This window comes from Dermacentor andersoni, chromosome 6 (genome assembly GCF_023375885.2).
Source record: "Dermacentor andersoni chromosome 6, qqDerAnde1_hic_scaffold, whole genome shotgun sequence".
Taxonomy (NCBI): Eukaryota; Metazoa; Arthropoda; class Arachnida; order Ixodida; family Ixodidae; genus Dermacentor; species Dermacentor andersoni.
The window spans coordinates 76,634,365-76,657,122 of NC_092819.1; the positions used below are offsets into that span (position 1 = coordinate 76,634,365).

General features: G+C 49.3%; 1 protein-coding gene across 4 annotated transcripts in view; it reads left to right on the forward strand.

Annotated features, from left to right (window-relative positions):
• The window catches only part of LOC126522403 (NADP-dependent malic enzyme-like), a 168,853-nt gene that overhangs the window by 99,423 nt on the left and 46,672 nt on the right, over positions 1-22,758 (forward strand). Inside the window, exon 1 of one of the 4 annotated variants that reach the window (XM_050171154.3) lies at positions 17,448-17,589. The exons of the other annotated variants lie outside the window; for them this stretch is intronic. Coding sequence (XP_050027111.1) covers positions 17,488-17,589 — 102 coding nt within the window. The 5' untranslated portion in view covers positions 17,448-17,487. Of the gene's footprint in view, positions 1-17,447; positions 17,590-22,758 lie in introns of those variants that run through there. 4 annotated transcript variants of the gene reach the window in all.

The window sequence follows — 22,758 nt, forward strand, 5'->3', positions numbered from 1 at the left end:
TGCACTACACCGTTCATAAGCTATGCCGAAAGGTGAACTCCAATACAGGCGGATGCTCACGGAGCAACAAAGCATCGATTTAATATGGGGACAGCTTTATCTGCATTCTGTGCGGACGTTCTTTCACAAACGCGCACTAACATTAGCAGGGTCTCACCGTGATGAACGCTGCAGCAGCGCAGCAAACGACGCAATACATAGACTCCGAGGCGTGCGAAACAACGAGAGAAGTTTGCGCTTGAATTCATCATCGAAGCATATATATGGAATGCCCCAGCTAATGTTAGCCAAGCTGCTAGAAGAAGAAAAAAACGAATAAAAAATAAAAAGGGTGCAAGATACGGTTGGAAGACCTACAGTACTCGTTCGTCAGACCTGTGACGAACGAACACCGCAGGCTGTATCTTGCACTATTTTTTTTTCTTTCCTTTTAGTTTCTGTCTAACCTTAGCTTCAATACACGGTATTGTTCCACCACTGAAAGACACTACACAGCGTTGTCCTTAGTACGGACCGCATCACAGGACGCACGTTCCCTAAGTTTTCGAGGCTCACTCGCTTGGCTTATCAGGATCGTCCGCATACGTGTAAGCGCTTAGGTCATTCTTGACCATTCTCATGGGGAACATTTTTCCACGCGCCGAGCGCGGCCAGAATGGGCACTACTGCCCGACTGCGATGGCTTCGCTCTGCAGCATAGCTCGTCGATGGCCGAGGGAGTGGATGCAGAGACCAACATGGGAGGAGCAGTATAATCTCCAAGTTTGGTTGGAATTATGAAATTGAATGACGCAATATAAACGTGGACTGTTATAATACCGGCGTCACGCGTACACGTACTTCTGATCGCGATCGGGGCCGATCCGGACTGAGCTTGATCCGCACGGAGCGTTGCTAACGCCTCTTTATCGCGATTGTAGGCTGACGTCTGCGCCTTCTAGCGCAGTATTCTGAAAACGCCAATAAAAAAAAAGGGGAGGGAAAGTGAAGGCAGCTCAATATAAAATCGTTTAAAAAGCCTCTTTATCGGCAATACTAAGCTGCAAAATTCAAATATTGTCCAAATTTATTCATATTTTGCAAGTCTGAATTCGTAGCCAAGGCATTACGCAGTTCTGAGAGTCGACGACGATCAGCAGAAGATAATAACTCGATCCGCATCGTTGAACCACCGTGTAGCAGCGATCGTTGTTGATCGCGATCATCAAGAAATCGGGTGCGTCAGCCCCGATCCCGATCATAAGTGTACGTGTGACATCGGTATGAGATGTAACGATTCCCTCTCGCTCGGTTCATTTAGTTTCCTTGCTACCCACCCCTACCCACGACCGGCTCACGAATGGCAAGACAGAACATGCTGCTCAAATGAGCGAAGAACAGAGAAAAGGGAAATTAATTAAATTGCGCGGTTAATGCCCTGGAACTGCGTGGAGGTTTGCAGGCTATTTAACGTACACATAAAGCTCAGCACTCAGCACACGAACTTTGCTGCACTCCGCCCTCAGCTAAATACGGCCACCGCTGCCGGGACTCGAACCGACGAGCTCCGGCTCAGGAGCGCCCAACGTCATAGCCACTGAAGCACCGCCGCGGCGGGTAGAAAAACAATTGGAATAGGGTTGCTACATTATCTCCACCCTGGTGCCTGAAAGGAATAACGCGTGTTCGGAGCGAAAGACGTCAGTGCGTCTACATCCCGGTGTATGAAGGGCATGTGTTTAATGTGAATGCAATGTCAGAGCGTGAACCGGCGAGAAAAAGAATTAGGGAACATTCCGGTAAGGCAAAAAAAAAAAAAAAGTTGTGGGGTTTTACGTGCCAGAACCACGGCCTGATTATGAAGCACGCTGAGTAGTGGGGGACTCCGGAAATTCGGGCCACCTGGGGTTCTTTAACGTTCACCTAAGTACACCGGTGTTCTCGCATTTCGCCCCCCATTGAAATGCGGCCGCCGTGGATGGGATTTGATCCCGCGACCTCGTACACAGCAGCCCAAAACCATAGCTACTAAGCAACCACTGGGGGTATTCCGATAAGGCAATGTCGATACTGAAGTGGCGGACTACAGTGTCTGGCTTCTGAAATGTTTGCCACTCTTCTGCCATGGGTAGTGCACAGGGGGTCCTCGCGTTTCACGTGCGCCCAGGGCCGGGGGCAGGGCCTTGGCGCCCCGCAGCACTTTCTGCCAACAGTCTAGGCACATTTCTGTGCCGCGTAATTGCAAACCTATTTGCGTCTATGTACTTTCAGTTTTCCGGACACTCAGCGGCCGCAACTTCTGCGGTAAGAAGAAGCTTTAGCTCGGGTGCTTTTATCTAAATGCATGTAAAAGGAGAATTCGTTTGCCTCGGCAACCACTGCACCAATTTGGCGAGCTTTGTTGCGTTTAAAAGAAAAACTTATAATCTAGTGACTGTTGGTTTCGGATTTTTTATTTATATGGTAAATTTTTTATTAAATATTGGCAAAATCGAAAATATTCAGAAAACGAAACTATTAAGTTTACAACTGCGGTAACTTAGCAATGAAAAACGATACCACAATTCTATGAATTGCATGTACATCTAAAGCGGACAATATTTTTATGTTACGCATGAATCTAAAAAAAATTTAGGTATATGGAAATAGAGCTTTTGCAGAACGCTTGTACACAACGTAACTAATTCGCGTAAGATATAAAATGACATATCGAATTCGTCCGCTTTCAATGATCTAAGGGATGCCGTTTACAGGACCGCGATATCTGTGTTTGATACAGAGATATTTGTAAACTTGGTGCTTATATTTTTTTCATACTTTCGAATTTTTTGAAATTTTCGTAACAACATTTAGGCCCTTAATCCAAATACCGCTTCTAACAGTCACTAGAATTTAACTCTCTCTCTCTCTTTCTCTCTCAAATGCAGCAAATATCATTAAAATCGGTCCAGGGGTTATCTCAGAAAAACGTTCTTGCGTTTTACATGTATTTGAATAGGCCGCGTCGGAGTTCGGCCTGAGCTAAAGCTTCCTCTTAACCATAGTGCGGTTCATAGACAGAATGGTCGTCATTTTCTTGAACTGTGTTCGCGATTATTTTCGCTTTAGGGAAAACGGCGTGGTCCACTTTTCGTTACAATAACCCATTTGCCGAAAAAAAAGAAAACGGGGGGGTCGACAGCAACAAGGCTCGGATGTCGTTCCACTGTGACGGGAACCTATAGCACGCACACTGCCACTTTCCACTTCAGTTTCGCTTGGCTACGCGGCTAAACGGGCGGGTTTGACGAAAGCCCACATTTGTGGCGCAGGGCTTTGGACATCAGAAACGCAGGGACACCGGTCCAGGTCAACGACGCGTCCCTGTAGTCGCGCGGCAAAGCGCTCGAATGCGCGCTGCTCGCGTAGGCGGGTGTGTGTGACCGAGAAAAGAGAGACAAGCTGTCACCGCACTGTTGTTTGAGGATGCCACCCGGGCTACCATTTAGCAGTCTAGCTCGATGACTGAAAATGATAGCACTATTGTGATTCTCCCTTCCCGCAGACAGCAGTTATAAGCGGAGTTTGTGCCTGCGTGCCGCTTACTCCAAAGCTTGACAGTTGTATACGAGGCGCCATACTAATTCAGCGCACCATGATGCGGTTGGAAGAAGCTCCCTGGATGTAGATATTCTTCGAGATGATTTGGGATATTTTTTTTTCGACACAAGTTTTAAAGCGAATTAAGCTTTCTTTACGTATTCCCCTGGGTTTGGAATAGCTTTTCGGTGTTCGGTTTCTCGTCAATTAGACTGGTGCCGACCGCCGGAACTGTTCATTCAAAAAGAGGTGACTTGGTGGGCTGATCCTGACACTAGTGATATGTGTCCTGATATGAATAATCGCGAAAGCTTTAATCTGGTTTGTAACGTGAGCCGATCCTGGAGACACTGCGATCCTCACTGTCCTGATAATGCTATTGCATTAGTCACTCAGGTACAGCATGCTGGCCTAGCTTTTCCTCCGAAGTTCTCCGGGTTTTGGGGTCGGCGTCTCGCCGAGTAGATGTAGTGAGGGAGAGGTGTCTCGCGTGACTGCAGCTCGGGAAAATAATTACGTAGATCGGAAATAAAATACATTTGCATGCGCCATGTGTTCATCTTCAGAGCATTTAATCGAAACGTTTCAAGAAAGTTTCGCTTATAACGACGAGTTCAAGAAAGAACTTGTTCGTTCTTGTTTCTTCTGTGAAATTAAGACTCTGTGCAGTTCCCACAATGGAGTTGAATGTGCGACCCGTGAGGGTCTAGCTCTTTAGTCGATCCTCATAGAGACACGCACAATAGCTTACCTGGATTTGAAAGCATGTAACTTTCTAATGCCACCGTACATCGTTACGTTGCTTCCTACTCCTTGTAATTCTCCCACGACTCCTCCTACACGGAACATGTTCCTTCGGTGTCACGAAAGGCTTCTCGGTCAGGGTCGCCACCGATTGGCGCAATATCTTCGCGACTGTCCTCTATTATGATGATAGCCGGCGTTCCGCAATCTCTCTGGAAAGCGTGGCCTCGTCTTCCGAGCCATCGTGACAAACAATGGACGAATGAACAAACGCCTGTCCGCTTCTCTCGTCTCTCCTGCCAGACCTCAACTTTCGCGCACGTTTCCCGACAGAGGGCGGAGGTCGCGGCTATTTAACTTGGTTGCGCCCGTCAGTGTCGTATGTTACGCGCTCTAGAAACGAGGAACTCGGCACCAACATGTTCGACGTAGTTCGTTGGCACCACCCTTGTCATTAATTTAACACAGTAGCGACATATTGGAGTCTCTTGAAATTTAACGAGAAATGCTTTGCAGAAGGGTTGACATCCGGGCCAGTTGGTTCATAGTTGAAGGAAAAAACCAGTCACAAAAGATCTAGGCACCTAGGTAGCAGATTCTTGGTAGAGGCAAGGGCAAAGAAGAACGAGAAATCCTGGAAGCGTACTACATCAGTTTATTAGGTGACGACTGCATTAGTACAACCTCGGTGCGCTTACTTAAAAAAGAATTAGCTTTTTTAGGTCGGTCACGACAGATGTGATATTTTGTCTTTTCAATGCTCTGTGATTAGTGATGCTGCTGTTGCGCATGCTCTGCTGGCCTTGCTGGGACTAAGCCGTTTCTAATAAAGCTCAGTTGATAGTCCAGTCGTTGTCGTGTGAACGCTCTTCTTGTTCTTTCTCATTTGTGAGTGTTTTTTCCTCCAACCATTAACGAGAAAGTTGCACAGGAACAGTATGGCAATTAACGGAAAGTTACAGCCTTCATCAGTCAGTTGGCCTATTGCTATAGACTATCGCAGATAGTCTATAGCAATTATTAGTCTTTTTGGCTACCAGGGTTAGTGCTTGAGATGGGAAACATGCCGCGCATTGGGTTTGACATGTAAGCTTTTTTGGTTCTGGGAAAAGCAAGTGCGCTGATTGTAGCGGGAAATTTGTGTAATGGCATCTCATTTTTCCGTCTCATATTGACTTAACATTCAATGAACTCTCAAGTCGAGAAATTGTTGACGATTTCAGCAAACTTCCGCGTAAATGAAAGAAAAAAAAATCGCGCGTCTCGCTGAAAAGGAGGAAAGCGTCCGAGAAAGTGACCTAGCCAGTTAATGTTTACTTCACACGGGAAACAGCATCCGCGGCGAGGCTTCGTGAGAACGATGCGCTCCGCAGAACCTCCGTGCGTGTTTCCTGGACGAAGCTTGCGTGCCTCGCGCGTTGCAGATGGTACACCGTCGTTTTGACTGCGCACCGTTTCCACCGCAGTTGCTCAGTATTTTATAACAGTTTCAAGACTCTCCCCACCCGCCGTGGTTGCTCAGTGGCTATGGTGTTGGGCTGCTGAGCACGAAGTCGCGGGATCGAATCGCGGCCACGGCGGCCGCATTTCGATGGGGGCGAAATGCGAAAACACCCGTGTACTTAGATTTAGGTGCACGTTAAAGAACCCCAGGTGGTCGAAATTTCCGGAGTCCCCCACTACGGCGTGCCTCATAATCAGAAAGTGGTTTTGGCACGTAAAACCCCATAATTTAATTTTAAGACTCTCCCCAGGCACCAAGTTTCAAAACCCAGGCACCGTTAACATGGGTGCCTGCTGACTTTCGCGTCACCTATGGACAACAAATCTAACTGTGAAACTCCATATTGTCGAGTGCAACAACGAAAGTAATCGGCCGTTGCAAGCAAAGCCAACTAAACAGCATTTTCGATTAGCACTTTTTTTGTTCAGTCAGATTAGCCACTTTAGGAATTCCCAGCGGGTGATCGACGACGGCGTTTCCTCTGGCCGCTAACTGGTGGCGCCTCAGTCTATTACACCGCTCCAAACACGCAGCAAGTAGTTCTCGAGTGAGAAGAAGAACGTGCAGTCTATTTTTTCTGTGCTCTTTAAAAAATGTCGATGCATTATTTGCTTTTATAACATGCTGCAGACCATTGTAGTTGCTTCTCGGTCGGCCACCCCGTTATGGTTGGGCAGCTGTGACACCGATTAGTTCCGCAAGCGCCAAGCTAGTCCGACGTTTTGGCCTGCGTAGCCTCCTTTGAAATTACAGGGGCTTAGCTCTACCCTCTTGGGCTGCCAAGCAGCTTCCTATATGGCACGAAAGAAAAAAAAAAAAAACTGGAACGTTGCGGTTGCGTATACGCGGGCGGTGCCTTATACGGAAAGACAACTGTGCGTCTACGCGAGTTTCGAAATTCGGGTAATTAAGGTTTCAGTGCAACCTCGGCCAGGTCTGTAGCTCTTCGTGCTTCATATTATACTTGTTATTGCACATTTATATTAAGCCGCATCATGCGAACTGCGTTTCTAAATCATTCTTTTAAACGAAATCTCGGCCGTTACAGTCACCTTACGATCGCGATGGCGTGACTCGGTACGCCCACGGCATTTTCCACCACCGTGACAACTTAAAACGAAGCGCTGTAATATTTAACTGTCAGTCAGGTCGCACAAGCAACGCCCTAATTGCTGCTTCCGATCGTCCAAGTATCTTACGCTAGTGTTTTTTTTCTTTAAGGCCCGGTATGAGATCGCAAAAGAAAAGCAAAAGCAAAAGAGTGTTGCTGTCGTGTGCTATCGGAATCTTTTTAAGCGAAGCTTTGTTTGGTTAAATTAAATTTAAATCCAATTGTGGGGTTTTGCGTGGCAAAGTCACGACCTGGCTCTAAAGGCACACCGTAGAGGGGGACTCCAGATTAATTTGGAGCTCCTGGAGCTCTTTTACGTGAACCTAAACGTAAACACACGTACGTTTTCCTTTCTTCTTTTTTTTTTTTTTACATCTCGCCCCCATCGAAATGCGGCCGCCGCGAACGTGCACGTGACCTCGTGCTAAGTGACGTAACGCCCTAGTCATTGGGCAACAGCGGCGGCTAGCTTTTGGTGAATAAGACATATCGTACCGGCGCGCACCGCGGCCCCCTCGGGCAGCGATGATTGGATGACGCGGCGCATTGGAGCGCCCCGGGGCACGCGCACCGGTGTAATTTGACGAATTGCGAAGAACGTTGCTCGTGTTCGACGACCATGTGCAAGTACGCATAGAAGGCACGATGACGCGGGACACGTTTCTTTGCCGAAGGAAGCGCATCGCTCATAGCAAACGTGTGCCGCCCCAACACCGCAGGCACGTCCGGCAGAAACCCGGGTTCGCAGGACACGCTACCCACCAAACCCAACTCGCCCAGCACCGAGTGTTTCTCAATGCACTCGTCTGCGCCCGTAAACGACACCCTCCGCTCCCACTGCTGTCACAAAAACCAGTATAGTGGCGTATCCAAGGTGCTCTCGCTCCGCTCGGCCCTTCTTCCGAGCACCTGTCTCCTCCGCACTTGGCACACGCTTCGGCCAGCATCCTGCTGCCACGAAGGGGCGGTAAGAGGTAAACATAGCTTCGTTTTAGAAGCGGCAATGTGTTCAACACGAGCCCACCAGACAACAGTCACTGTGCCACAAGCTGAGATTCTACAAATCGCCCTAGGGCCACATCGCCAAGGAATACTCGGGTTTGATACGTGCCTTCACCAGATTGTCGAACCGAACAACGGAACTGCACCCTTATTTTCAGCTGAACGGGAACCGAACCGTTATTTCTTCCGCCATCTTGTAACTTAAACCGAACCGGAACTTACTCGAGGAACCATTCCGAACCGGCTCGACCAAAGATTCAAAAGACCCTGTGGACCTTTGCTAAGACTGATCAGAAGGGAAACACTAGACAAAGGTCCAAAGGCTTCCGTTGTCGGCGAACGATTATTACGCTACATCTAGGACTCATATAGCTTCAAATAACCTCAACTCAGCTCTGACACTCAGTATGCTGCTAATTTTAGTGCAACCAAGGCTGGATGAGGCCAAGTGCTCAGGATCTTTGTCTTTGTAAAGTGTCGACCGTCCAGTTGACTGACTGTGCTCCGAAGAGGGTGGCGGTCAAAGGGGGTGTAGCGGCAGAGAAGTAGCTCGACCTTCGTCACACAGTTACCGTAGTCGAATATAGGGGAATAAGACATTACAATAAGGATGGAGTATGAATTTGTGAAGGCTACACGTAGTCATAGGTGGCACAAGAGTATATGTCGCGCCGGAAGTAGTTTGGTAGTAATCGTAGCTGCAGTGATGTATCAAACATGTACAAAGGATGGTCGGAATACTCGGGAGTTTTTCAAAGGGGGAATGTTATGTGGCGAAGCGATTCGTTAGAGTTCCCTGCCCAGGTACGTTCTATGATCATGTTTGCTGCTCTATCATGGGCTGACCTGGCAGCTTTCTTCACCATGACGGTTGCCAAAAAATGCCACACTGACCAGGCAGCCACTAGAAAATGACATCGTAACCTTTTCTGCCAGCGCGATCGTAAAATATAATGTTGAAATCACGAAAGAAAAAGACTGTCATCCACTCGACTGTAGCGCCCATACGGGTGCCTCCAAATGAATGAAGTTTGGCAGTTGAAGAAAAAAATTCGTCTTGGTCCGGATATTAGTGATAACCGTGGTGCATTAGAAATTTTGGAACACATTTTGTTAGAATATCCAGGTTGAAGAGACGAAAGAACTTGTTATTTCTGTAGAATGGGCTCTCTTTCTAAACAAACACTAGATTTAGGAAGAATACTAGCTCCTATGGCTTCTCCTACAAAGCAATGACAAGCTTTAAAATTTCTTCTTATATTTCTTGAAGATATCGGCTTAATTGGCGAGCTCTAGCTTGTTTACATGGACACCATCACCTTTGTATCCCCTGTGTACATACCATGACAATATTTTTTCTAGATTTCTTTCCTTTCCCACCCTCCTCTTCCTAAGGCCTTTGTGTCCCAGGTCCCCTCCTCTACGAAGAGTAGCATGTAGGCGCCTACTTATGCGCCGGCAGAATTTTCTCCATTTCAATAAATACCTCTCTCTGTGTGTTTCTCTTTCATGGCTAATGAGGATCGTTTGAACTCCGACCCTTCGTCAACCCTTCTGCAAGATGGCAACCAGCATCTGTGAACTGTAAACTGTGAAGCTGCATGCAGCTTCGTTTTGAAATAGAATGAAACAAAGGGGAAATAATTATGCTCGCGGACAACTCTATTTGTCAATGAACGGAAAGCTACAGAGGCAAAGCGCGCACAAGTGACAGCGCTCCTGAATCACCCCCCCTCCCCTCCCAAACTATCATCCCCCGTTAGCTTAAGATGGGGAAGCGAAAACAAAGATGTTATCTACAACACAACAGCAAGAAAAAGTGCACTACTGAGTGTTAAATTTCACTTTCTCTTTCTGATTTTCTCTTCGGCGTCTGGGGCAAATGCGATACCGCAGTGCGTGGAAGTTACGTTGGTCCAGTATCTTCAGTATTGTATTCAGTATTCAGTATTGGCGCAGTAACACATGTGCAGAAGCTCTGCCCCCGTAGCCTTCCCTTCATTGTCACAGAAAGTTGTCCACCATTATAATGCTGATGAGCTGTAGCCGTGTGGGAAGGAAATGAGTGCCAGCGTCTCGAAATAAATCGTTATGTACGTACATAGCGATTTCTCAAGATACCGATTTACAGGCTTCTATAAATCCGGCATGATCGCTGCTCTTAAACGGTGTAAAAATTTCTACTGTGTAGCTTTCTACACACTAAAAAAAATGTATACCCTTTGTGACGTAGCTCGTCCCCATAAAATAATCGTCATCTGCCTTGCTTGCGTTTCCTTGCTTGAAAATTCTGCGCTTTCTACTTTCCTATCAAGAATGGTATGCCACCGTCACAATATGCATACCGTTCGTGACCTGGTATAGTACTGAGCGCGCAACGTTAAATAAAAGACAGACACGCAAAATAGATGACGATAACTGTATGGACAAAACAAGCCCCAATAGGTGTAAACTTTCCTTCGGAGTGTACCCTTTAGTACTTTTCTAACGGCTTACATCATATTGACACGTGTACGTATATTTATCGGGCGACCACGTTTCGCCGCCTAACAAATCTTATCGCACAGCGCGGGACGCGCTTGCATGTATCCGAAGTTTCTGGAAAGTTATCGATGCTTCTATCCACAGTCTGTCGTCGACGAACCTTCTGTTATCTGATTTATTCGCCTGACTCGAATGGTGTAGAACTTTGTGGAAGGCACGCGGGTCCCAACGATTAGTCTGGAACATTCGACGATCTTGTATAAAAGCCGACGCGCTTGACCCGCTGATCAGATTTCCGACGATCGCCGACTGTGTTCGCCGCTTTCGTTGTGCTATAAGTGTAGCCTGTTTTGTGGGCACAAGTTCGCCCAATAAAAGATAGTTTTCTCGTTCACAGTATTGGTACTGTGTTCTTCTACGTCACCACCACGTGACATCTGGTGGAGGTGCTTTGCGTTCATGTACCGGACGCCCCCACAAAGCCGTGACCCAAGCCCTCACTCGGAAGACACCAACGTCGCCAAGAACCAGCGAGGTAGCCGCAGGCTGCAAGGACTGCCCCCGGAGCACGGACTTTTGCCTGAGACGACTAGGAAGATGGCCACCACGTCAACCCCAATGGCAGCCCCAGCGTCACCCGTCGTGCTGCAGCAGCCCAGGGAGCCTCCGACGTTCCGCGGTTCAACTTTCGAGGACCCGGAAAGCTGGCTCGAGACGTACGAGAGAGTCGCTACCTTTAACAACTGGAACAGCGACGACAAACTGCGATATGTCTTCTTCGCTTTGGAAGACGCGGCCAGGACGTGGTTCGAGAACCGAGAAGCCACCTTAACGACCTGGGAACTTTTCCGAAGCGGCTTCCTGCAGACGTTCGCAAGCGTCGTACGCCGAGAACGAGCCCAAGCGCTATTAGAAACCCGGGTGCAGCTACCTAATGAGACGACCGCGATCTACACGGAAGAAATGAGCCGTCTCTTCCGCCACGCCGACCCTGAAATGCCCGAGGAGAAGAAAGTCCGCCTGCTGATGCGTGGTGTGAAGGAGGAACTTTTTGCCGGAATGGTACGAAGCCCACCGAAGACCGTGGACGAGTTTCTTCGCGAGGCCACCAGCATCGAGAAGACACTCGAGATCCGAAACCGGCAATTCGACCGCCGCACAAACTCGACGAACTACGCCGGAGTTCAATCACTGGCCACCGACGACCTGCGCGAGGCTATCCGAGCGGTCGTGCGGGAGGAGCTACAAAAGCTGTTCCCACCATCACAGCCTCAAGTGGCTTCGATTGCAGACGCCGTGTGTGAAGAGCTCCAACAACAACTTGGAGTAGCCCCTGTATCGCCCCAGCCTGAGCCGCAAGCGATGACCTACGCCGCCGTCGCACGCCGTCAAGGTCCCCCTCCGCGACCGCGCCAGGGCCCTGTCACGCCGCAGTTCCGTCGTCCGCCGCCGCCAGCGCCAGCACGACCACCCGTCGCCCAGCGGACCTACGCGAGGAAGACGGACATTTGGCGCGCTCCTGACCACCGCCCGCTCTGCTACCACTGCGGAGAAGCGGGGCACATCTACCGCCGATGCCCATACCGGGAGATGGGACTGCGAGGTTTCGCCGTTAACGCGCCGCGGCCACAGATTGGCGAACGACCCCCGCGATATCGCCGACTACCTCGCCGCCACTCAGTGGAGCCCTCGACGAGCTTCCCGTTCGCCGTCACCAGGCCGCTACCTGTCGCCGCAGCGCCGACCATACACTGGCCCAGCCCGGGGCCGGTCCGTCAGCCCATATCCGGAAAACTAAAAGCAGCAACCGATGGAGGTGTGGTTGCTGTTCGTCGAACTGACGAAGATCCTCCGCCGCCGACGAAGACGACGAAGAAACCATCTCGACGACTTCATGACGACACGCCGCCGTCCCGAAGAAGTCGGGAAGCCAAGACTACACCGACGAAAGACGACTTGACGACGCGACGTTCCAGCTTCAGATCAACACGACGCAGCCGTGATCCGACGCCAAGACCCAACTGCAACGCCAGACAAAGAACCACCGACCTCGACGTGCTTCTCGACGGCCACGCAGTCACTGCCTTAGTCGACACAGGGGCCGATTACTCCGTAATGAGTGGACACATCGCCGTCCAGTTGAAGAAGGTTAAGACTGCATGGGAAGGCCCTCAAATTCGGACCGCTGGAGGACACCTGATTACGCCGACAGGAATGTGCACGGCAAGAATTACCATTCACGACCGGACTTACCCTGTCACCTTCGTTATCCTCCAACAGTGTTCACGAGACGTCATTCTCGGCATGGACTTCCTCAACCAACACGGCGCAGTCATCGACCTGAAGTCGAAGTCAATAACGCTGTCGGAAAATCATGCAATACCGCCGGAGAGCCCTCGTAGTCACCACGCCTTGAGTGTGCTTGAAGATCAAGTGAGCATCCCGCCTCGCTCCAGCATTGTTATTTTGGTCGGCACCGAAACACCCGCTGACGTAGAAGGCGTCATCGAAGGCGACCAACGTCTACTGCTCGACCGTGAAATTTGCGTCGCAAGAGGGATCGCTCGACTGCACGGAGGAAACACGAAAGTGTTGCTGACAAACTTCAGCAAGGAGTTCAAGCACATCAACAAGGGCACGACGATCGCATACATCGAGGAAATTGTGGAAACCAGCGATGCCTTTGTTCTCTCGGATTCTATCGCATCTACCCCGACAACCGTAGTTCCCGAGCCAGACTTCGACATAAGTCCAAGTCTCCCCGTGATTAAGCAGCAACAGCTCAGAAGTCTGCTTCGACGATACAAAGGCTGCTTTTCGACGTCATCGAGGATTCGACAAACACCAGTCGCAAAGCATCGCATAATAACCGAAGAATGCGCTCGACCACTACGCCAGAGCCCTTACCGAGTTTCGACGCGGGAACGTGAAGCTATAAGAGAACAAGTCGACGAAATGCTGCGCGACGACATCATCCAGCCGTCGAAAAGCCCGTGGGCATCCCCTGTTGTCCTGGTAAAGAAAAAGGACGGAACCCTACGTTTCTGTGTCGATTATCGTCGACTGAACAAGATCACGAAGAAGGATGTATACCCCCTCCCACGGATAGACGACGCATTAGATCGGCTCTGCAACGCTAAATACTTCTCGTCGATGGACCTCAAGTCTGGCTATTGGCAAATTGAAGTCGACGAAAGAGATCGCGAAAAGACCGCCTTCATCACCCCAGACGGCCTCTACGAGTTCAAGGTTATGCCATTTGGACTGTGCTCGGCGCCTGCAACGTTCCAGCGCGTGATGGACACGGTTTTAGCAGGATTGAAGTGGCAGACCTGTCTCGTTTACTTGGATGACGTCGTTGTCTTCGCCGAAAATTTCGACGAACACCTTAGGCGGCTCGCAACAGTACTCGAGGCCATCAAGTCATCAGGGCTCACTCTGAAGCCAGAAAAGTGCCGCTTCGCCTACGATGAGCTTCTGTTCCTAGGCCACGTCATCAGCAAGTCTGGAGTTCGCCCCGACCCGCAGAAGACAGCTGCCATCGCAAAGTTCCCGCAGCCCACCGACAAGAAGGCAGTGCGTAGATTTCTTGGCATGTGTGCCTACTACAGGCGATTTGTCAAGGACTTTTCACGCATCGCTGAGCCGCTGACACAGCTAACTAAATGTGACATCGAGTTCAAGTGGGAAACGCCGCAGGCCGACGCATTTGAAGAACTCAAACGACGCATGCAGTCGCCGCCCGTACTTGCGCACTTCGACGAGCTCGCCGATACCGAAATCCACACTGACGCCAGTAGCCTAGGCCTCGGTGCCGTCCTAGTCCAGAGAAAAGATGGACATGAACACGTGATAGCTTACGCTAGCCGGTCGTTGTCAAAAGCGGAAGGCAATTATTCCACAACGGAAAAGGAATGCCTCGCCATCGTTTGGGCTACAGCGAAATTTCGCCCCTACCTATATGGCAGGCCATTCAGAGTGGTCAGCGACCATCACGCGTTGTGTTGGCTAGCTAACTTAAAGGACCCTTCAGGACGGCTGGCACGGTGGAGCCTCAGACTACAAGAATACGACATCACTGTAACATACAAGTCCGGTCGAAAACACTCAGATGCCGATTGCCTATCACGCGCCCCCATTGACCCGCCGCCGCAAGATAACGAGGATGACGACGCCTTCCTTGGAATAATAAGCGCGGAAGACTTCGCCGATCAACAACGAGGGGACCCGGAGCTAAAAGCCCTTGTCGAGTATTTGGAAGGGCACACCGACGTTGTCCCTAGGGCATTTAAGCGTGGATTATCTTCGTTCACGCTTCAAAACAACCTACTCGTGAAGAAAAACTTCTCACCAGTCCGCGCCAACTACCTTCTTGTTGTTCCGTCGGCGCTGCGTCCAGAAGTACTGCACGCCTTACACGACGATCCAACTGCTGGGCACCTCGGATTATCCCGGACGCTGTCGAGGATACATGAAAGGTATTACTGGCCGCGTCTGACCGCCGACGTCGCCCGTTACGTCAAGACATGCCGAGACTGTCAACGACGCAAGACACCACCGACAAGGCCAGCAGGGTTACTACAGCCGATCGAACCTCCTCGTCGACCATTCGAGCAGATTGGGATGGATTTGTTGGGGCCGTTTCCGACGTCAACATCCGGGAATAAGTGGATCGTCGTGGCGACGGACTATCTCACCCGCTTCGCTGAAACAAAAGCTCTACCGAAAGGCAGCGCAGCCGAGGTGGCGAAATTTTTCGTCGAGAACATCCTGCTGCGACATGGCGCCCCAGAAGTCCTCATCACCGACAGAGGAACGGCTTTTACAGCAGAGCTCACCCAAGCCATTCTGCAATATAGCCAGACAAGCCACAGGAGGACAACTGCCTACCATCCGCAAACGAATGGTCTCACGGAGCGCCTGAATAAGACCCTCGCCGACATGCTAGCGATGTACGTCGACGTTGAGCACAAGACGTGGGACGCGGTCCTGCCGTATGTAACATTCGCTTACAACACGGCGGTGCAAGAAAACACAGATCACGCCATTTAAGCTGGTCTACGGCAGAAACCCGACGACGACGCTCGACGCCATGCTGCCCCACGTCACTGACGAGGACAATCTTGACGTCGCTATCTATCTCCAGCGCGCCGAAGAAGCCCGCCAGCTCGCCCGCCTGCGGATCAAGAACCAGCAGAGGACCGACAGCCGGCACTACAACCTCCGACGACGCTTCGTCGAGTACCAGCCCGGCGACCGTGTTTGGGTATGGACCCCGATACGCCGACGAGGACTCAGTGAGAAGCTACTGCGACGCTATTTCGGACCCTACAAGGTCATCCGCCGTATTGGCGCTCTGGACTATGAGGTCGTGCCAGACGGCATTTCGCATTCACAGCGGCGCCGCGCACGATCTGAAGTGGTCCACGTGGTGCGCCTTAAACCCTTTTACGGACGCTGACGAACTTCGTCATTTTTGTTCTTTTCTTAGCTACGAGTGCTTTTGTTTATTAACTTCGTTTGTTTGCAGCATCGGGTCGATGCTTTTTTAAGAGGGGGGTATTGACACGTGTACTTATATTTATCGGGCGACCACGTTTCGCCGCCTAACAAATCTTATCGCACAGCGCGGGACGCGCTTGCATGTATCCGAAGTTTCTGGAAAGTTATCGATGCTTCTATCCACAGTCTGTCGTCGACGAACCTTCTGTTATCTGATTTATTCGCCTGACTCGAATGGTGTAGAACTTTGTGGAAGGCACGCGGGTCCCAACGATTAGTCTGGAACATTCGACGATCTTGTATAAAAGCCGACGCGCTTGACCCGCTGATCAGATTTCCGACGATCGCCGACTGTGTTCGCCGCTTTCGTTGTGCTATAAGTGTAGCCTGTTTTGTGGGCACAAGTTCGCCCAATAAAAGTTAGTTTTCTCGTTCACAGTATTGGTACTGTGTTCTTCTACGTCACCACCACGTGACAATATTGAAAATGAGTGCCAGTAAAAAACGGCTCCACGCAGTCGTTACTTACCGTGTTGAGATTAGACGTCGAAAATCGGTGGAAATCCGAGTATCTTACCGGTGAGGCTGCTTACCGTATATAGTATACCTGCCAATAATTCAGATATTTTCGGTGTAGTTTGACCAAAGGACAAGATTAACACTAATGAAAAATAAACCCTTGCGACAAGTTACAGACACTCCGACAAGGAAGCGTTCTCCGATTTACATTGTTTGTGTCTGTTTGTTTATCGCTTTTTTCTTTCATTTCTCATTTTCTTTCTCGTCTAGTCCGTCATACAAACGACCGATAATTATCCAACAGCTGGCTGTACAGGTCTTTTTGAAATTCGAGTGTAATGTATTTTAAGACACTGAAATTGCCATTTTCAGTTTCTGCAGTGCCTTGAGTTGCCGATTAATTCGCCCTCACTCTGCGATCGGCTAGATTCCTGGTTAGCTCAGACGGTAGAGTGACCGCGCCGGAAAGGCGTTGGTCCCGGGTTCAAGTCCGGCACCAGGACAACTATTTCTTCAATCGCGAGGCTTTCTTTCTGAGAAACTTGTGCGGGTTTCCTTTGTAGCTTCGTGCTACAATTCGGGTGGACGCCCATTTTTTTCCTTTCATGTACTTTCCTCCACCTCGCGGGCTTCCAAACTGATTTGCGTACGTTCTATGGTACGGCTTTCGGTCACGTTAACGGGACGGTTATCCATCGCGCATGGGCACGTGGAACAGGCGCGTTGACGCGGCGAGTCGATCGCGACGCCGGAAGTATGTCAGAAACGCTTTGTGTCTGGCTGGCTGTTTCGAATTGCGCGTGCGACCAACTACGCAAGACACACTGCCCATAATATATGCACAGTCCGCCAGTGTGACGATGTAATCCCGAGTGAAGCGTGACTGACAGGGCCTGCCGTGTCGTACGCCACCGATCACTTGTGTGGCGTCTCGCGTTCGGCAGTTGGAGCCCATCGAGCGGCCAACCCTGACGGGTATGGAACGCTGCGTGCGCACTCCAATTAGACGATAGGGTCGAAGGTCACTCGCCTCGGGTGCTCGACGAGGACTGCTCCTTCTACGATGCGGCGGTGCCTCAAGCTTGTGCGAGCGTCGATCGGCATCGCCGAGGGCTTCAGCTGCGCCGGCAGAGCGAGATTCTCCCGGTCCCCATCGAGTGCACAGGTAGGCCGCACGTCTCTTGGGTGGGGAGCCTCGATATGTCGAACCGATGCGGGCCATCGGCGACGTCGAAACGCGGTTAGCGCGTAGCTATAGCTCGGCGCTAACCGTAACGACGGTGAAAGCGGCTTAGCGGATGCCTCGAGGCGCTTTTGCGCGCGATGTATCGTCAACGGGGGCGTCCCTGGCCCGCGCTGAGGATACAGCAACACTGTGCTCGCTGTACGGCGATAACAACGCGGTGAGCGTCTTCGGTGTTTTCATCTCTTGGGAATCGACGCGAATCCCAGTTTCGTTAACAGCGAATCTGTTCGAGGGGAGGGAGGTGGTGAAGGCCTGCGCGCGCGATGCCGTGGTCGATATCAAATGTATACACGCAACGCAAGGTGTGTCGGAACACCGAATTCGCTTTGAAACGTAATGATAGACGATCATAATATGAAAGTTACCTTGCGAATACTTACTTCCCTGGGGTAAACAACAACTTGCTTAGTCGGCTTATTGCAGCCCGTAATACGTAATTTTTTTGTTTCTTACGCCGTCTTTCACCGGCCCCACGATGGAGGTCAGCGAGGACCTTCTACTATACTGAAACGTTGAATGCTGTCGGTGTATGCGCGAAAACTATGACAGGCAACTGTAGAGTAATATAGTAAACGTAAAGAGTGGACACTTCCATAGGCGCCTGCGGCCGACTTTGGCTCTCAGCGCACCTAGCGGAATCGGCGGAACGCATAAGCCTCCAAGACGGTCGCCGCACGCCGTCGAATCTCGGAGGCGATAATTTCAGTGTCGTTTCCTTTATTTTTTTGTGATCCATACCGTTGCTTTAATCGAGTGGTTTCATGCAGGCGCTTGTTCCGCTATTTATATGTTGCGACGACGAGTGCGCAAAGGTGTGTCATTTTATGTTAGCTTTATTTAAATTTATATTTGCTGCTTCAAGCTGTAATTTAGCGCAACAGTCATGCCAACTGATGAGGAAGTAGAACGTCATCGCTTGTGATATTGTACGTCTAGTAACTCACGCCAAAAGGAGTATCGTAAATTAGTGTGCCATGTTCCTCAAATATAAATCGACTTGCTGCACAGCCAAGAACAAGAAAATAGCAGGCACCAATTTATTGCAGCAGGATTGTAAAAGGCAAATACATGAAAACGGGAAGAAACTGCAAAATGCAAGTAATACGGATGTCACACGGCGCACTTTCAATCGCGATCAAGCCCGATCTGATTTGAATTTTTCGGTCGCGATTGGTTCTTTTGCCCAAGCTGGGCAAGGGAACCAATCGAAGTCTAGAATTGAGATCCGATTGCGATCGAAAGTGCTCGTGGGACACCTGTGTAATGGAGAATTGTCGGAAATTACTGGCGTCATGGCAATGACTTTACACAAGCGAAACACATACAAGACGTGTTGACACTATCCAGATAATGAGAAAAAAAAAAACTGTACAGACGCGCCATCAATTAATTTGCTCAAAATTGGATTGTTTTGGAAGGAAAAAAAATATTACGCTTTTTCTTGTACTTCTGTGAAGGAGGGTGAATCAAGGTAGCAAAATTATGTGAATGGTTGCGTGGCAAGATAAAATGGTTACAAAAATTGGGCATGCACTAACATCAACATCTCGAATGTGCAAGCCAGTGCGTCCGTCATTAAACAGCTGCAATTAAGCGCTTTGTGTTGGGGGTCTTCACCTGCTGTTTTCGAAGCCTTGCAATCGTCTTCTGATACTTGGAAATTTGCCCTTGAATATGCATGATGTCCTTTAGCTGTAGGATGTATTTTCAGGAAATAGTGGGGATTCCTGCAATACGTCGGATGACAGGCAGAAAGTAAGCAATACTGGAGGCTTCAAAGCAATTGAATGTAGAGGTACGTTCCTTCGTATGAGCAATACTGGAGCCTTCAAAACTTCAGAATGGAGATACTTCGTTCATTTGTGTAATGCATGTTTTTCTGATCTAAGGTCAAGGAAGCACTGTTATAAATGCTGCGAAACAAGAAACTTTCTACGCTAAGTACTCCATACACAATTAAAACATGAAAACACGTATCTTCAGCCCAATGCAGAACAGCTAACAACGCTCGAGCGCACATAGCCTGCTACAGATGTTGAGAGAGAGCGCATTATTGCCATACTGCAAATATTGCACGTGTACCGCTATAGAAATAGCTACATACTTTTAGTATGTAGTACCATACTTTTCAGTAGTATGAGTACCATACATTTTCAGAAGCTGCTGCGCGTAACATAAAGCTCTCTGTACCGAACGGCATGTGTTCGTAGGCCGCATTTCTTAACGAACCATTTTATTTTATTTTCTAACTTCGTCATTGTATCGAACGCGCCTCCCAGCTCGGACGCTGCCGCGTCGCTGTTATCGCTAGCATCACCGCTCATTGCTGCGCATAAAAAAAAAAGAGAATGCGAAATGAAAGTCAGCGTAGCAAATGGGCAGCAGCTGTTTATGGCTTCAAGGCCGCCGTTACTCGTTAATGCGGCTAACAGTGACATAACGAAATACGAAGAGAATAAGTCTTTAGCAACGTGCAAAAGAACTTCCTGTGGTCTTACCATGAAACAGCGACGAAGCAGTAATGCCAGACGCTGGCAGAAGAACCCAACAACGATCCTCGGGGGCGTTTTACAGAAAGAGCTCGGCGACGGGGCCTGACTAGGCTTCGCACGTGTTTGGTCGTGCCGCCTGTCTAGCTGCTAGCCGCAGCCGCATTTTTCTTGATGTGCTCTGCCACCTAGCGGAGCTAGGTGGCAGAGCACGTAGCTCGGCCACGAAACGGCTCGAGTGTCCACTTTCGTCCTTTACTATGTTACTCTATGTATGAGGCAACAACCAATAAATAGACACCTAGTACTTCCGACGAATGGTGTGAGACCGCGCTTACGTGGCTTCGCCAGACTTCACTCTCTTAAGCGTATCAGTTGCTCAGATTGGCATAGCCAGGGATGTTGTGTTTTTCGAATAAATAAGGCTAGAATTAAAAAAAAGAAAATGTCACGCGACGGATCAGTTCGGTTTGCTGTGAACAAAAGTACCCTTCGTTTACTGCGAAAACAGTTATTAGCTACGAAGCGGGCCGATGGTGCTCGGCAGTTCGTGACGATTTGAGATGCAATAAGAGAAGAAAACAAAAAGAATTGAGGGCCCTCAATCAAACTTCTTATGCACTCCGCAGAAACGCAGTTGTCCCCTAGGTATAGCCCGGTAAAGCTTACTCTTAACGTAAAGGGCACTAAGGGCTGTTTTGTGCTTTCTGAGAACGTCTGGCTTGTGCGAGCGCCTTTGACTCTCTAGTGCTGTTCGTCCACGCCTCTCTATCACATCCTCTCTCTTTCTCTCCCTTTTTCTGTTCTCTTTCACCCTTCCCCCAGCGCAGGGTAGCCAACCGGACTCTTGACTGGTTAACACACCTGCCTTCCTTTTACCTCTCTCAGATCTGTCTCAACGTAAAGCTTCTTTTCGTTGTCCCTTGTGTTTGCGTTGAAGTATCGTAACCATGAATCAACATTCCAACTAGCCCAATAAGCAGTCTTGATTACTATTAACCACTATTACACCTGCGCAGAGTAGCAAGTCGGATGTGCGTATAATGGTTACACTCTTGGTTTTCCTTCCCTTTCTCTTCATACATGTCGCGTGAAGTCCTTCTTGGTAAAACTTAGACATGAAAGTCGATAGCGACACAGAGAAGTGCGAACGCCAATGTAAAAAAAAAAAGCTATATAAAAGAACGAGAATGGGCTCAGTAGGGTATACCCTGCAGAGGAGTAGGGTATCCATCGGAGAAAGGAAAATTGGGACTAGTTGATTTCCGAACAAAACTAGGGCCGGGATAACGTAAAACTATTTCAATCTGTTTTTACTCTAAATCCGCCGTTAGCCCAACGTTGGTTAGCCCATCCTAAAAGGTCAAAAATGGACTCGGGCTCAGCCCAATCGGGCGGATGCCGGGCCAGGGCGGGGGGGGGGGGGGGGAGGGGAGGGGGAGCCGGCTGCGCAACAGGCGCACTGCGTGACGGTTTTCTTCTCTGCGGAATAACGCGATAAAATGACAAACGCTGCCTAAATGCCCTAATTTTAACGATTGCGTGCCATGAAGTGCATTGTGCTTTTAATAAAGCCAATGGCTTTCTAGAAGCGTTCAGATATTCGCTTACGTTGACAATCATCGTCCATGGTATTTTCACTGTTCTTTCTTTCTTTTTGCGCTGCATTGTCCTCAAGTAGCTATGACCCAACTTACTCAAATCAGAGAGAGAAAGAGAGAGAGAGACAAGGAAGGCAGGGGTGTTAACCAGTCAGAAATCTGCTTGGCTACCCTATTCTGGGGGAAGGGAGAAGGGAAAGAGAGAGAAGGGAGAAATCAACGTTAGGATGGATAGTTGGGCGTGTTGGTTAAGCATGATTTCTGAAGTGAAGGCGCTAAAAAGACGGAGGACAAAGAAGAAACACACATGGCGCCCTGTGTGTGTGTGTTTCTTCTTTGTCCTCCGTCTTTTTAGCGCCTTCACTTCAGAAATCATGGAGAAATCAAGTTCCCACTAGGGCCACAGAGCCACTGTGGTGGTTATGTACGAAAAAGTGCACTAGTCATTGGTGACCTCATGCGACGTTACAATATGTATGCACACTACGTTATAATACCTATACGATACTAAGTTTACCATGTGCATATGCTATGTCAATGTCATGCCTGTTGAAGCAATACACATGCTTCATGTGAGCGACTATAACGTGACAGTCTGCTTTTTGCAGAGGCAGCCGACCAAAGAGAAGCAGCTCTTGCCAACGAAGGGCCTGTTAATCCGACTCCTGTTTCTCCACTTAGATTAGCGCTACAGTTACGCTTACTGTAGCAACAAAGTAATCATAGCGATACGCCATCTAGATAAAAGGCATAAGAATTAGTCTTTACAAAAGTCATGCTTGGAAAGAGCGCCCGAAAGAATTGTTCTTTTTTCCGGGCAGGAACCACTGAGACGACTTAGAATGAGTATTGATCACGTGTTCATTTCTCTCCCTTGTATTAGAATGCGATTGGAAACGTGAAACGCATAAGTTTCAATACACTTTTTCAATTGCGCTACCGTGGCGGTTGACGCTATGGTGTCAGAAATGGCGGGTACTATAAAACATGGCTGTTAC